Here is a 17,803-nt window from a genome sequence, read left to right on the forward strand (position 1 = left end):
CATATTTTCTTCGTGTTAGTCACCTCGATTTTCTTTTTTAGTTGATGCATTTTGTGGGGAACCAAAAGACAACTAGCAACAAGCCAACAATCATTGAGTTGAACCATTTTTATTTTTATTTTATCTTAATCTTTTCAAATTTTGTCGTTTTGAAAAGAGAATAATAGACATGTTGAATGGTTAGAAACCTATTTGCCCTGATATTTTTTTAAAATAAAGTTCACATAGCATGTGATTGTCTTCACTAATTAGATGTTAATGAATTGTTTTATATATTATGAAGTGGAAAAAAAAAACAACTCACGAAAAAATAATGATTTACCTAACTTACCGAAGTACAGTATAAGTGGTATGATGGTCTTGATTTCTGTAAAGAACATCCCAGATTTGAATTTTTTGAACAACTTTGGGAATGGTTGGTTAAGTTATGTATATTTGAGTCTTCAAATCACCTGAAGAAAAAAAAAAATTCTCTCTATCTATCCGTTTTACCTAACTATGATCATAAACCCGCTTTACTCGGTCTTTACCCAATTATTTGTAGATTTAGCACCGCAACTTTTACTATGATAGGAAAACCAGAAATGTATCCATGTTGTATGGTGATGGATGGATTTTTAACTTTTTTCAGTTTTTGTATAAATTGAATTTAATACACGAAATCATAAAGTTAAATTAGTACATTATGGCAAAGGCCAAAGGGTAAGACTAATGGGAATAACCCTTGAGAGAATTCCCTTTACAATAAAAACATGTCATATGGTACTTATTAATCATGAGGGGCATTCCTCCATTCTCGATGGAGAAATGTCTCTATGGGCATTTCATATATATATATGAAAGGTAATTATAGGATAAAAAATAAAATAAATGATTTGTTTGTTGTCTTGCAAGCATCGAGCGGTCTTTTGATCACAAAAAGCAACTAACAAGACGCGTACATACTAGACGGGACATGCATTCCTTAATTTAACATATGTGTATACAAAAATCGTTATTAGATTATTTAAAGTTATAAATAATTTAAGCAAAAGTATTTGCATTTATTACTAACAACATGGTACTAGATTCATTAACTTTGGAATTTTAGATTTTAAGTCATTCTGTTTATATAATCTATAATCCCTTATAAAATAAATTGACTTTTTATTTTATGAAATTCGGCTTTTTTTTAATATTTTCAAACTACTCTTAAATAAAACAAACTATTTCTCCCCCTATTATACTTTATATCTTAAAAAACTCAAAATACCATTAATTTTCAACACATTCTTAACTCACACATTACATCTACCCAAAATATCCCTTAAAAAATTTTTATCTCTATCTATCCAAACTACATCTCTATTTTATTCATTAATTTAAATATTTTCACCAATATATCTATAGTATTCTTATTGAAATATTTACAACATACATCATTTAACCCTTAAAAGAACTGCATTACCACTTTTATATCAATTACTTTTATATTAATCAGCACGTCATTACCACCACCACCACCACCCATCATCGTCACCGCCGTTGCATTGCGCAGGTACCCTGCTCGTAATATGGAATATAGTTAGCAAAATTTAAACTTATAAAATTGAAACCTAAGTTAAGCTACATTAAACATACACAAGATTAAGAGGATTATTAGACTACTTTTTAAAGGAATTTATTACTTTCCTTACATTTCACCATGAACACGTCTTCATAAGAGATTCTAGGTTTAAACTTTACCAAATAAATATTTTGAAAATGGTAACAGGAACGCTTAAAAAACAATCAAAGAGATGTCTCGTTTATGTACTTAAAAAACTCTCATCCGTTGGTTCGATGCAAAAGTTACCAATTACTTTCACGCTTGAAAGAAAGACATAATCAAATCACTCTACCTACCAAGGAATTATGAGGGCACGTTATCAAGTCATTTTATAGGCTAAAAAATTGATAATTCGGCCCGAGCATTGGACCGAATGGTCCATTATATAGTAGTTGATTGATAGTTGATACATTTAACATTTTGTCCTCAAGCAAAGTTTTGTTTTTTTTTTTTTTTTTGGAAAAAGTATACATGACATTACTTCCTTTCGTAATAATTTAGACACTTTTTATTAATATAACAAAATTGTTTTTACTAGATATTTTTAGAAAAAACCTACATGGTAAGTTAACATCCTATTTTAAGTTACCTTTTAAAAAATTATGACATCATGTGTTTTAATTTTTCTTTTTTTATAATTATTTTACTTATCTTTTCACATTTCTAATGTATTTATAACATTTTCATATAACTTTTTTTTAATTTACAACATATTTTTGGAAAAAACCTATGTGGCAAGCTAATATCCTATTTTAAATTACCTTTTAAAAAATTATGACATCATGTGTTTTAATTTTTCTTTTTTTATATAAATATTTTACTTATCTTTTCACATTTCTAATGTATCTATAACATTTTCATATAACTTTTTTTAATTTATGCATAGAAACATATTGATTGAATATAAGTAAGGATTTTTAATATTTATTTCATGCTACCTTCATTCATATTTATAATAGATTTTATTCGTATACAAACTCGATTCATTGTTATAAATAGTAAGAAAAAATTATGTTGTTTTTGGCTATAAATGTTTTATTCGCAGAAGTTTTTTCTTCTTGGGTTTGTTTACTTATTCAAAATTTTAAAAATTTCATTCGGGTTTTGTGTAATTTTAATTTGATTTAATGATTCCAATACTCACTTGCTAGATTTTAAGGTTTATCTTTCTCAACTAACTTGCTACATTTGAATATTTATCGTTCTAATGTATTTATAACATTTCCATATAACTTTCTTTTAAAAATATTAAAAAAGATGGTTAGTCTTTTAGAGGTGTCAACGACAACCGATTTACTCATTATTAGGTATATTTGGATTACACGTACGAATCAAGAAATTATTAACAAAAGTTTTATTAATATTATGGGTTGAATCCGGGTTGCTTGGCTTGTATAATAATAAAATGTCATAGTATACAACACATTAAATGAGTAATATTATGCTTCATGCTATACTAGGATACTTTATATATTATAGGACACATAATATATTTGATTGTTAAAAAAGTGCAAAAATAAAATATTCTATTGCTGAACTTAGGGTATGTTTGACAAAAATAACTGTAATTTTTAGTTGAAGTTAAAACATTTGGTTAGCACTTTTATTTTTTAGATGTGTTTAGTACGGTAGCTGTAGGTGCAACTTCAAAAAGTATTTGATAACTTTTAAAGTTTAAAAGTTTCATAAAAAAGCAAAAACTCCTGAAACGGTATATAATTTGATAAATGTTATTTTTGTAGTAGGTAGACATCTCGCTATGGAATCGCAACAAGAAGTTTCAAGCAAAATTCATCTTTAAAAAAAAAAAAAAGCCAAAGCCGACTACTTATGTTTATCAGTAGAACCAACTAAATGATTGAACAAATTTGTCCATATTTTATATTGATAAGAGACTAATAATAAAGTTATTGAATTGATGAAAATTATCATTTATATAAGTTACGGTAATTGTATTTATCAAATAATGACCTATTATATGTTAGGGGAATTTAAGTCAACAATCAACTAATGATTAAATAAACGATACTAGCCAATGGGTTAAAAAACCCCGAACGGCATTCCGAAGTCCTGTAATGATGTTTGGATCCTGGGAGACCAGAGTTTGAGTTTAAGCAGACGAGGTTTTATCTCCAATTTAACGTTGTGCCTTCTGTAGCGGTTAAATTTATGGGTTTTCCCTCCCATGTGGTCCTTGACTTTGTGGAGCGGTCTCTAGTGACTACCTGCCCGTATGGATGTAACAGCTAGTCGTCCCGCGACACGAACGTTAAAAAAAATAAACGATACTAATAGCATAATGGTAAAATATTGGGAGGTGTTTCTTACGCAACACATTTTTTCGGTAAAAGACAGTCACATCTGGCTAGATTTACACCACACATTTTCACCATACACAACAATATATGCATCAGACAATTGTACAATACAACCATTTGATTCATATATTATTGTGTATGGTAAAAATTTGTAGAGATCATTTCCTTAAAACAATTTTGGTTTATTTTGAACATTTTGATTATAGAGAAAACATGAGAGTGTACATGACCTTTCCAAGTTTATTTGGAAGAACAAATAAATTTGATATTAGAAAAGATAAAATAAGTCTATCTATCTCAAAAGAATGCAAATAATCAAATTCTGATTACTTAGTCACAATAAGTAGCCAAAACAATGTTTCATACACTTTATATTAGTCTTAGAAATTAGCCAAGACAACGTTGTAACTTGTAGATCAGGGTTATCCAAAAAGAGAAAGTATATTGTATGACTAGCTGACTAGTCGTTGACAAGGTTATTGTTGTATGACTACTTCACTGTCGACGTACGTAACATGGGGAGTTGGGGACCATATTTCACGACCGTAGTCATTATCGTGATGGCCTAGATGTTTTTTACCATGTTAGTTTAAGTGTATGTTTTTTAAGGCTATCCGGAGTGGGCGATAAAGGAGGGGGATCCACCGGATTTGGCCGGCAAGTTGTCGGGAACACTGCCCCGGGTAGGCGATCTCCCGTTTGAGCGATATCCATAGATCGCTTGTGTGTAGAAATTTGGTTCCTTTTTGTTTTTGTTCTTTATCCCTTGTTCTTTTGTCTTTTTGTTGGATTTTGAGAATATTAAATTTTTTTGAAAAGCAAATTCTAAACTACTACTACTGACTATTTAAATATACCAAATAAATATCATTGTCAAGTTTTGAACCTTGGTCTTCTCCCCAAGAGGCCAAAGTCTCTACCACCCCACCTAAAAAAAAATTTGGACCATTTCTCGATTTGTGCATGTCATCCTTATGCAGGGGTTATGCTAATCTTCTCTGTATCCTTGCGCATGAGCCATGAAAAAAATGTATTTTTTAATTAATGTTAAATGAAAAAAAAAACAAAATAAAATCATTTCACTAGTCTACCTTACCTCTCAGGCAACTTCACTCTTCCTTTTTTCCCAGACAACCCCGACAACCCAGGATGCCACATGGGACGACATGGTGAAAGTAATCAAACCCCCGACAATACCACTTCGAATAGTCTAAATTTTCATTCGATATATTAAATATCAAATATAATTTACTTCTAAATAAATGCAACATGATCAAAGATAGTGATAACTTTGACATGATAAGTAATTAAATTGGGAAGTGATATCGGTATCATATAAGTTAGTTAAGTTATTATAACTGTGTATTAACTATTTGTATATTATGGAGTATGTTGTAATATTTGTACAGTGTGGTTCGCTAATCATATTATGTGGTACGATTATCACTTCCTAATTCAATTATGATCGATATGATGAGTTTTCACTCAATCTTTTTTTTTTCTAACCACAATAAAGATATATTTATTCTCTTATAAAAGAAATAACTTCTTTTTATTTTAGGTAATTCTACCTTTGAATTACTAGAATTACCATTGACTTTTTTATGTTTTGCCCTTGATAAATTATAATATACACTCTAAACTTTTATTTTAATAATTAACACTTTAAACCCTTATCTTTTAAAAATTTCTACTATCACAATTATATCAAACTACATCATTTGGCACCGCCACCATCACCGACACCATTAAACCACCTTGGGTTTTTTTTTTTTTTCCTAACCACAATTAAATTATGATCAATATGATAGTTTTCATCCCAATCTTTTTTTTTTCTAACCACAATCAAGATATTTTACTAAAAAAAAGTTTTGAAAATATAACCTGACATCACACCTAATTACCCAGAGATATGTGTCATTGATAATCCTATCTGTTTGTTTCCTTAACAATAAATCAAAAGTCAAACAGAAACAATACAAACGCGTAAAACAGATTGATTCTCTCACACACCAGTAACACATATATACTCGTTTTAAAGCTTTTCTATACATCGTGCATAAGCCACCCCACGTTCTTTCCTTACCACTTCCTCATATAACATCTATTCTTTTTTTTCTTTTTTTGCATTTAATCTTCAAAAATATCCAATTTTTCTTCAACACACATCTTTTTTTCTTCACAGATCTCATCTAGGATGTCATTTTCTTGATAAAAAGTTTCCATCTTTAGACCTGCAACTTCATTTTATCACCATTCCCATCTGGGATTTCAAAACAAGTTTCTATTTTTAGTCCTGCAACATCTTTTTCAACCCAGTTTCTATCTGGGATTTCAATATCTTTGAAAAAAGTTTCTATTTTTAGGCCTGGAATATCATTTTTATCATAATTTCCATCTGGGATTTCAAAATATTGACTTAATTCACAAGAAAATCCATCTGGGTATTAAAAGAATGGGTGTTTGTATAAGCAAAAGCAGAAGTAGTTCAAGAACTGATGTGGGTGTTACTTATAATCAAAGATCTGATGAGCCAAATATAGTATACACAAAATCTCCAGCTCCAGAAGCTCAAAATCCTGCCCAAAGACAGCCACCACCAGCTAGCCCAAATAGAGTGTTTAAATCAGATAATAATACTATTTTAGGAAAGCCATTTGCAGATGTTAAAGAGCATTACACAATGGGTAAAGAGTTGGGCAGAGGTCAGTTTGGTGTAACATATTTATGTACACAAATTTCAAGTGGTCAAAAATATGCTTGTAAGTCTATATCTAAGAAAAAATTGATAACAAAAGGTGATAAAGAAGATATGAGAAGAGAAGTACAAATTATGCAACATTTAAGTGGTCAAGCTAATATTGTTGAGTTTAAAGGTGCTTATGAAGATAAACAATCTGTTCATTTAGTTATGGAAGTTTGTGAAGGTGGAGAGCTTTTTGATAGGATTATTGCTAAAGGTCATTATAGTGAAAGAGCTGCTGCTGGAATATGTAGATCAATTGTGAATGTGGTTCATGTGTGTCACTTTATGGGTGTGATGCACCGCGATTTGAAACCGGAGAATTTCTTGCTTTCGGATACGAGTCAGAATGCTTTGTTGAAGGCAACTGATTTCGGGTTGTCAGTCTTCATTCAAGAAGGTATTGTTTTGTATTATGTTATATTACAAATTGTTTCTATTATCGAATTGTGGAATCTGGACTATCAAAGTTTAAAAAATGTCAAATCAGTCTTTATCAATGGATCTTGAAGTAGAATTCTAGCAAGATGATACTTTAATGTTGCAAGATTTTATGTTTACATATTAACCTTTCTTGATTTTCACTCTCTATACTTGGAACTTCAAATAGAATTCTAGCCAAAATATGAGCAAGATCGTGTGATTTAGTACTACTTGAAGAAACTTAGAAACCATCTAACCAGTCCATGGATCTTTAAGTAGAATTCTAGCAACACAAGGCTTCAATCCCTTAAGACGTTATATTTTAGCACTTGGTTGGTGCAATCCATCTTTATCGGTGGATCTTTAATTAGAATTCTAGCAAACGAACCCTCCAATCATGCAAGATTCTGTGTTCAACTATATAGTAAAGCATTTCGCTATTTATGGTTTCTTCTGAGCAGCTCTCTTACAAGAGTATGCAAGTTTCTCTGGTGGCTTTTTTCGTTTACTGGTCTTTGGTAAAATCCTAGCATATGAACCTTTAATTTCCTCACAATCGTATTTAATGAAGCAGCTTAGCAGCGTAACAGAAACTTAGAATCTATACTTGTTGCAACGTTCGTATTCATGAAGCTTCAATACTGAAGTATGCAGTTTAGACATGGCATAATGGGTGGGTTTGGTGGGGTGGGTAACTGATTAAAATGGGTCATTTCTGGCAGTGCTGATGACAACGTTATCTATGATCTAGAATGCAATTTGGTGATTCTTATACCAAGCAGCAAATTATGCTCAGTAATCCATTGGGATGATCATGCTAATTTGTTTGGATGGTGACAAACTATTTCAGGAAAATCATACCGTGATATTGTTGGCAGCGCTTATTATGTTGCACCAGAAGTGTTGAAGCGCAAATACGGGAAGGAAATAGATATATGGAGTGCAGGGGTGATGTTGTATATCTTACTCAGTGGTGTACCTCCATTTTGGGCTGGTAAGTTCCAAATTTCACCAATACCACAATGTAGTTAATCACACTCTTCAGTCTTGGGTGATTAAAATTATAGGTAACAGTATTACTAGGTCAAAGCGGGTCATTTTGTCTCTATAGATTAAAATAAGCCATATAGTGCTGGATTTATTAACACTTATTTCCATTTTTATCAGGAGTATTAATTATCATTACTAAAATGGTATTATAACAATAACAATCGAAATCTTTGAATAATAACGTTGGAGGTTTATGCATCAAAATTCGACCGTTGGTGACTTTCGACCCACCTGACCTGTTCTGTTTTTAGCTAACTGTTCTATTTGTCCCGTTGGAGATAAAAACAGTCTAATGGTTGGCCAACTTGTACGTAAAATAGTAGACGGGACAAACTTACATTTGGTTACAAACCTATTTATGTCTATGGGTAAACACAGAGGGATCATTGTTTAGGCTGCCTGGGGAGAGTCGAGCATTTGACTCTTAACATACATAGTCTAACTGGTATTTCCCATGGCCATTTCCGGCTAGTCATCCCAAGATGTTTACCTAGCAAGTTTTATCCCATTGTCTCTTTCAAGACCCTTACGCAGCAGTATTACTAAGCCACCTTGGAGATGGTTAACCTAATAATGTTTATTGGCTACTCAATTACAGAGACAGAGAAAGGAATTTTTGACGAGATTTTGAAAGGAGATATTGATTTTGAAAGTGACCCATGGCCATCTATTTCGACTAGTGCCAAGCACCTCGTGCAAAGAATGCTTACACTTGACCCAAAGAAGCGTATAACTTCTGCTCAAGTTCTTGGTATGCTCCAGTCTCAATTAATTTGGCAAAGCTCTTATTTTGATAACATTTACTTGAACTTTTGTGTGTTTTAAATGGGTACAGAGCATCCATGGATTAGAGAAGATGGAGAAGCATCAGACAAGCCAATTGACAGTGCAGTCCTTTCAAGAATGAAGCAATTTCGCGCTATGAACAAACTCAAGAAACTTGCTCTCAAGGTATTCTTCATAACACAACTAATAATTATTTCTGTGTAGTGTGCAATGTGCATATCAGGTAGACTTGGCAAAATGGACTAGTTGAGTAGCAGGTCAAAGCAAATAAATCCTTTTTACAGATCTACTCAGGCCTGCTCATGAGCAATTTTGCAATATTTTAATGAATTTATACAAATAAATTGATCTATTAGGTAATTCTGAAAATACTTTAGGCAACTTTCAACACATACGACCCCTTCCCATCTTAGATAACTTTTAAATCCGTATGGCCGTAATGTCGTATCGACAAGCTTATCATTAAAGTGTCGCCTGTAATCTTAAGCCTCTAAGGATCACCCTTTTGTTAATATTAATGAAATCTTTCTGTAGGTCATTGCCGAGAATCTATCGAAAGAAGAAATTCAAGGACTAAAATCAATGTTCATGAACATGGACACGGACAAAAGTGGCACAATCACCTACGATGAACTTAAAACTGGGCTTGCTAGACTCGGTTCAAAACTAACAGAAGCAGAAGTTAGACAGCTTATGGAAGCTGTATGTTATGAATTTTCAGTATTTAAAGATTCTCTGCTTATACATTAACAAAATGAACTTAAGTAATAACATGATAATGCTACTATGTTGCAGGCTGATGTAGATGGAAATGGGTCAATTGACTACATTGAGTTCATCACAGCAACAATGCATCGACACAAACTAGAACGTGAAGAAGACTTGTACAAAGCGTTTCAACATTTTGATACAGATGGCAGCGGGTATACCATGCATCTAAATAAACCATTATCCATTATTTTTGTATCATGAAGTTGTAGTTAATTAACTTAATCATGCTCTAAATTCAGATTTATTACAAGAGATGAACTAGAATCAGCAATGAAGGAGTATGGAATGGGTGATGAAGCTACTATCAAAGAGATCATATCAGAAGTCGATACTGATAACGTGAGTGCTTGATCTTCACTCTATTCTTCAATTATTATTTTCGTATCAGTTCTAAATTTGAACGCATTTGCAGGACGGAAAGATCAACTATGAAGAATTCTGCACAATGATGAGAAGTGGAACACAAGGACCAAAGCTATTCTAATACCATTTAAGCTAGAGTTTTCACCGACAAGATGTAAAGTGATGAAACTTGAACTTGAACTTGACCTGATCAGAGTGTGAGTTTGGTTATTAGGGTTTGAGCTTGCTATACTTTCTAGTGGAACTATGTAAACATCACATGTACAATGTTCATTATATAATTTCCAGTTTCCATGTAAACATCCATGTACAATGTTAGTTTGCATCAATCCAATTGTTATTTTCAGGGTGCCAATCTAAAGTCAAATTCATCAGATTTGTAGAGAAGAAAGTATACAAAGTTATAAATCCATACTCTTGACCAAGCAGCAAATTTGTGATCTAATTAGTAGATGGGCAAAACTCAAAAGTGAATTAGAATATAATAACTTAAATGAGATTTCATATATTGTTCAGGCTATCCGGGACAAATATCATCTAGCAAAGGTCAAAACTAAAACCCAGATTATCAGATTGTTAACAGGTGATTAGTATTGAAATTGTGTTCTAAGCAGATAAAATCAGATTATGTCAAAGCAACTATCAAATATCCATTCAATAAAAACAATCCACAAGAAGTTATTTGTCACACTAAAAACTTTTATTTCATTTAGCAAACTGGTGAACATCATCCAGATACATAAAACATCCATAACGAAGAAACACACTAAACAAAAACAGAAATTCAAAAAATACTAATAGGCATCAATAAGCAAATCGAAAATCAAGCTTTGTTCTTAAAAACCATGAATCTTAATCTGATCCTTATTAACAATCCCAGCACGAGTCAAGAACGCAGAAACGTTCTTGCGTTGATCACCTTGAAGTTGGATCACTTTGCCCAAAGATTTGTCTTGTGTAACACAGCCATTACAACAAAACTCTTTCTTCAAATCTTTGCAAATCTTATCGTAACTGAGCTCCTTTTTCAGACCCTGAACTGTTGTTAAGCTTTTACGACCATTCCTTTGTTGTATGCGAATATGAACATACTCTTTAAGACCAGCAGCTCCTAAACCGGTATCTTGATCAACGTCACCAAATGGGTCAAAAGCAGATGGGATATGAGCTTCGATATCAACCATGAAAGTTTGTTTGTGTGCGGAAAAACAAGCACTGTACATCAAAACAAATACATATAGCATTAGTAACTACATCCAAACATCTCAACATAACTAGTCAAAATTTATATCATAAGTCGAAAAGATGAATAAATAGCCAACATAAAATCACTTCTTACCAAACAGTAAATATAGATTATATATAACAACAACAACCTAACAAAAGATAGTTTCATACAATATCATGTTGTCGTATATATAACAAAAGATACAATATCCAAAAACATCAACCTAAAGCCTATAACCAAATACTAACATAGTTTCATACATGATCTTCACAAACATATATCAAACAACTTTTTACCTAAAAAACATACATCAATTAAACATGATTATTTAATTTAACCACTTACTAATCATGTTTATTAGAAAGCCTAATCATTATAAAGCTGGTGGATCATCTGATATCATAGTTTTTAGTTATAAATATAATCAAGAAACAATAATCAAAGTTATAGATACATGTCATAAAAATCAAAATCGACTCAAATTATGGATATAAATATAAATATATAATTATAAACATATCAATATTATGTACACATATAAATATAGATATAAACATACAGTTATAGATACATATCATAAATCAAGGATAATTTAAAGATACCATGATCATAAAATTCAAATAATTTCAACATAATATCACGAAATCAACAATAATACAAACATAAACAATAAATTAAGAAACTTGAAATCATAATTGATCTAAACAACAACAAATAAAAGCAACCCAGATCATATAACTCAAGGAAAAAATATATATATATTTATATAAAAAAAAATGGATCAGAGATTTTACCGAAAGTCGCCGAGAATAAAGATGAAAGTATACGTATACGAACGTACAAATGTATGTATATGTATTGAGAAAAAAGATTGAGGGGTTTGGGAGGATTATATAGGAAAGAGGGCGGGTGATTTCTATGGCGGTGAATGTACGGGTTTTCGGGTCGGGTAATACAAGTGGCCAGCTAAGCTAATTTAGTAGTATTTTCTGGAGTTTTACCAATTAAATTGCATGTGTGGATATACAATTGTCGTTAGTGTATGGCAAGTTACTCGTAATCGGGATCCGATTAGCGAGGAAGAGACGGGATTTTTTAAAAGTCGGATGAAAATCGGATCGGTGAAAATTGAGTTTTTTATATATAAAATAATTGTTTTTGAAATTATATGTAAAAAAAATTAAATATATATATAAAACTTCAAACTTAAACATAACATGATTTTTTAACTTAAACATAATTGTTTAGAAACAATAACATAATTAATAAAAGCTTTTAAAAAAAGAAAAAAAAACTTTGACTTTTGTTGACCTGATCTGATATAGCCGATTCTCGACCGTTACAGCCGAGTCTTGACCAAGCTGACCAGAGTCTGGAACCCAAGTCGATTTTCAAACCGCGAATATGGCTAACTCGTATCCTCAGTCGGTCGATACATGATCTGAGTCGGCTGTATCGGCCGAATTTCATAACACTGGTGTATGGAAATATTTTTATAAATTGTATTTTTTTCAAAAGTTTATTTTGTAATAAAAATATTATTTTCATAAAAAAATACATCATTGTATTCAGATATTAGGTTATTTTGTGTAAAATAATCACACTATTGCTTTACTTTTTCTACTTCATTTCCATGAAGGTTTATTTTATGTTATGTACAAACTTTAATGAAGAACTTTACAAGGTATTTTTCAATTAGTCTTTAAAAAAGTGTTTGAAGTTCGACATATAGTATATATATATATATAAATAAACTTTGGAAAAAATCAACCTAAGATATGTTTGATGGATGTAAGACTGAAAACTACCTAGCTTGGAGAAAAATATTGTTGCAAAAAACTGGGTTTTGGATATTTACCTTTACTTTTTGTTGCAAAAAAGTGATTAAAGTTATATTTTTTATAGTCATACTAAACGACGTTTACACTCCATCAATGGTCAATCACATCGCATTAAGTATGCACTATTAGGCGGGTGCTTATAAAGACTTCTCCGGGGAGGCCTTGGATGCTTGGACCTTGGACGCAATTATTAGCGGGAGTCCTCCGCCGTGTGTCTTCGCGGAGAGCCCTTGTGAAAAAGTTGGCAGATGACCAAAACGTGGGGCCATTTGTGTTTTCTTTCCTTTTTCTTTTTCTTGGTCAATATACATATATATTTGTGGTAAAGTTCAAAAAAGTTTTTTCTTATAAGGAGATAGAGTCTTGCGGGAAATCTTAAATGATGTGGCGCTGAGTTGGCAGATAAGAAGCTTCAAGAAGCTTTGCGTTATTAGCACTGGCCTTATACACATTATTACTTGACAAACATTAACGCAAACATCAAACAATTGGTATAGTAGTAGGTAGTAACGACTAAATAGTCTTTTATTTTATTTAGGGGTAAAATTTTGAATGACATGTCAAACTAAGTTGGCATTTAATTTAAGATTAATGATGACTAAAAGAAAAACTAAAAAAATTCTCTTTGTTATTGAGTATTAATAATAAAATAAAAATATGTTTTATTTATTAAAACTTTTTGGTAGATAACTAGATAAGTTGTTTTATATAAGAACTAGTCCTAATACCTGTATGATGTACGGTAATTATATAGATTATATCATAAAGAAATTTGAATATGCCTCATAAATGATTTATGAGATTGAAATAAATCATGGTTAAAATAAACCAATGATCGAAACTAAGTTATAATAAATATTAATGATAAATATAATATATGTTTAGTTAAAGTTTTGGATTTACCTTATATTTTAACAATTACATCAAAATTGAAACTTGTAAGCATAATGGATGACGGCAAATAGCCTTGTGATTTCAGATCGTAAACTCAAAACTTTGAAGTATTCATGTTAATAACTTATTATAATTAATATAAGTATTAGGAATTGAAGAATAGAGAAAGAAAAATAAACAATTTTATTAATAAAAACGATTAAACAAATAATGTTATAATATATTTTGTATTTATAAGTCAAGAATTAAAGTTTAACTCTAAGTCTAATAAGGAAATTGAATTTATATACAATTAAAAAAACTAACTTCAAAAAATTAATTAATTAAAATAACACGTATCATTTTAAGAATATCTCAATCCTGTTTTAGTTTATTGGTAGATATGTATCACTATTTTTTACGAATCTAACACGGTTATGCATTCATGGTTTATCCAGTCACTTGTACCCAATTGTTGTATCCATTATCGTAATATGTAATACGAAAATATGAGGGTCAGGTCGGTGGATCTCACGATTATAATAATAAGGAAAATTTAAATATGTTGCGTATCCGATTTAATATCTAGAGCTATATACAAGAAAAATTATACTATGAATTTGGTCAGCAAATACAATGTCTAAAGTTTTATTTACGAAAAAGTTGCCCATTTTATATGCTCCAACAATCAAAGCAGTCCACCACTTGACCACCCAATAATGGCATCTATTTAGTTGTCTTCAAGTCTCTCATATTCCTACCTTGTCATCCACAAAGATATTATTCTAATTCTAAGTAGAAAGAAAAGGGAAAAAAAATAGTAGAAATCGAAAAGAAAAATTTACCTCTAAGCCGGTTATTTTTTTTTTTGACAGGTTCACGTTATATAAATGCCGACACACTCCCTACCTAACATGGTAAGGACCTACTCAGCGTAGGTAGTCAGTTTTAGGTAGTCAGTTGTCTTAACCGAATCCCACTACATTCAAACTGAGTCGGTTGGCAAAGGAAAATTCCAAGAAGTTCCCGCACATAGGAAGTTTAATGGAAAGTCGATTCTGCACTTGGCAGGGATCGAACCATCCACCTCAAAAATAAAACCTTAGTGACTCACCACCAAATCATTTCAAGTTTATTTCAACTAGCCAATAATATATTATATTCTGCAAGCATTTAGTTATGAAGGTCAAAAAAAAATGAGTGTGAAATAATAAAAGCCTCGTAAATTTGAGTATTAGATGCCCATTGAAAGAAATTTTGACAAACCATCAAAGGAGAACAAAAGTGATGAATCTCTTTATCAGTCTCTTTATCAATCTATATATAAGTCTTTTATCTTCAAAAAAATTCAATGATTAGCACATAAGATAAAAAATGTGCGTCTACTCATGATTTTCATACATTGAGAATTCTATTCGATTAATTGATTTTTAGGTTAAACTTTTTTTAATAAGAAAATGTTAAATACGACCTTAGGAACGATAGTTAATAAAGAAATTATATCTTTCATATCAAAAGTTCACTCATGAATTTTATGATAACTGTACACATATTATATGTACGTTAACTACATTGTCCAAAGCTGTAATTAACAAAACCTTATTTATCTATACTAGGGATGTGCACGGATCGAAACCCAGGCCGACCCGCGAAAGCATGAAAAACGGAACCGTGAAGGTTCGAGTTAGTTTGGGTTAGATTCGGGCGGGTCATGACGAGCCATGGGTTTCCTTCACAATTTTTTGGTTTTTGGCTTCATCCAACCCGTGACCCGCGACCCGGGTCAAGGGTTCTGGTCCAAATGCTCATCCCTAATCTATACTACTATATAAAACTTATATCTCCATGTTGAAAGTAAAAAAACATGGGACATGTCAATTGACCAAACTACCCTTATTGAATTAAATTATCACCAACCTTTATTATGTTAAATTACAACATCAATCCTTTATATTATAAAATATCTCTACTACACTCTTTAAATCAAATACATTTACATCAATTTTCAACACCATTTGACGCCGCCACCATCATCATCCATCGTTGCCATCACATCAGCATTATTGTCGTTGCATTGCACGGGTACCGTGCTACTTAATACAAAGATATACGACTCAATTCAGTTGCTCTTTTTATTACCCATTTTATTTTGCGAATTTGGAAATTATGCAGAGGCCCAAGTAGTTACCCAAGCCACAACTGATAGAGGCCCAATGTTTTTTTTCCCCTAATAACAGGGGCCCAAATACTTACCCAATGAAAGATATGGTTATAAAAGCCCTATATGAGGTCATTATTATCATGTATCAGTATCAGCGTCCTTGCTTACACACTTACACAATAGTAAAGTAAAGTAACTTCCAATGCCGTCTTTCACGGGTTTTGGGTCCCAATACCGTCTTCGACGGTGTATGGGGGAGGTTGATATGTAGACAGCCTTACCATTACCAAAGGTAAAAAGGCTGCTTCCAGGTTCTACCATAGGTAGAAAAGGACCTCCAACCTTGCTGGGCATGAGGATCGAACCCATGACCTCTGTTTCCAGAGGCATGAACTCCAACCACTGATCCAACCCAGTTGGTTTTTTTCTTACACACTTACACGTTCATACTTAATAATAGTAGTATTAGTGTAGTTATGCCATAGCTAAAGTCCACTACTCCAAAGGTTGTTTCTGTTAAAATAAAGTGATCAATATCATAATGTGCTTTTATATTTCTCGAATCAAAATTAATGTGCAATTAGCTGCCAGCAACTGAAAAGGCTGAAAATGAAACTTCGTCTCAAAATGAAGAAAATGAGCAACAAGAAGTCTTCTGAGAAATAAATGTGAAGGTCAACAAAGGAGAAAATTAGAGCAACCTGGTCAATAATTCAATAATTAGTTAGTTTGTGTTTCTTTTATAGGCAAAGTATTATGGGCTTCCCAAATTGGAAAAGAGCAATTATGTGACATTGATCGATGATGTTCTAAAAAAATATTGATCGAATAACGAGGCATGGGAGTTTTGGTGCAAGAACCTGAATCATACAAATTAAGCCGGCCGTCACACGTAATTGGGTTTCTCAATTGAAAAGGTTATTCTGATGGAATTATTTATCAATGCCTGGCAAATTATTACTAACCCGGTCAAACTATTAGAGAAACTATATGTATGTGTGACAATACGTCAAACTCGTCAGTTTGGCTAATTCACTCTTTTGTAGCCTTAAATAAAACTCGAAATGTATAATCATTAGGAGCTCATATATGTACTACCATCACTTTTGATAACTATATAATAATAAGGTTTTTAGAACAGTGTATAAGTGTATATTGCATATAATTGTGGTGAACTATCAAAAAGTGTATGTTTTCTATCAGCTCCCATAATCTTTAGCGAAGTCTTAATATTATTAATCATAACAAATTCAACATAAATGTGTACCCCTAGCAATACACCAATGAGTAACTTGTATTATTATTTTTCCTATTTAATATATACATCTTTTCAATTTTGTTTGAGAAATATGCACATGTAGGTAACTAAAACCGAAAGGTTATAATGTGCACGAACTATCAGAAAAACTATTGTATGCAAAAACTTGGTAAAATGTTCAAATCATATAATATGATATAAGTGGCACCCCATATATAAGAGTTGACACATGCACATTATTAATTGGCCGATTATAGTTAGTCACATCATTTAAACATTTATGAAATTCGTGTATACAATAAAGGTTCTAAAACTTTGAACACAATATAACATTTCATCCTTAGTTTTTTACATTTCAGTGTATTCAACTATTTATTCCTTTCTGTTTTTCTTTCTAATT

The 17,803-nt window shown here is 31.6% G+C and overlaps 2 protein-coding genes and 1 non-coding gene across 3 annotated transcripts; 1 reads left to right on the forward strand and 2 right to left on the reverse strand.

Moving 5' to 3' along the window:
* Positions 1-4,840: 4,840 nt before the first annotated feature.
* LOC122580709 lies at positions 4,841-4,945 on the reverse strand. Its single transcript, XR_006320855.1, has one exon. It is a non-coding gene; the product is annotated as a U6 spliceosomal RNA (small nuclear RNA).
* Positions 4,946-6,203: 1,258 nt separating this feature from the next.
* LOC122611183 (calcium-dependent protein kinase 2-like) lies at positions 6,204-10,397 on the forward strand. Its single transcript, XM_043784161.1, has 8 exons — positions 6,204-7,049; positions 7,923-8,066; positions 8,721-8,873; positions 8,958-9,073; positions 9,443-9,610; positions 9,704-9,831; positions 9,919-10,018; positions 10,092-10,397. Exons 1-8 carry the CDS (start codon positions 6,362-6,364, stop codon positions 10,161-10,163), a joined length of 1,569 nt encoding a protein of 522 aa, XP_043640096.1. The 5' UTR covers positions 6,204-6,361; the 3' UTR covers positions 10,164-10,397.
* Positions 10,398-10,723: 326 nt separating this feature from the next.
* LOC122611184 (protein translation factor SUI1 homolog 2) lies at positions 10,724-12,141 on the reverse strand. Its single transcript, XM_043784162.1, has 2 exons — positions 12,065-12,141; positions 10,724-11,257 (listed from the first exon to the last, which is right to left on the reverse strand). Exon 2 carries the CDS (start codon positions 11,224-11,226, stop codon positions 10,879-10,881), a length of 348 nt encoding a protein of 115 aa, XP_043640097.1. The 5' UTR covers positions 11,227-11,257; positions 12,065-12,141; the 3' UTR covers positions 10,724-10,878.
* Between the last annotated feature and the right edge of the window lie 5,662 nt (positions 12,142-17,803).

Source organism: Erigeron canadensis, chromosome 8, assembly GCF_010389155.1.
Source record: "Erigeron canadensis isolate Cc75 chromosome 8, C_canadensis_v1, whole genome shotgun sequence".
NCBI classification, from domain to species: Eukaryota; Viridiplantae; Streptophyta; class Magnoliopsida; order Asterales; family Asteraceae; genus Erigeron; species Erigeron canadensis.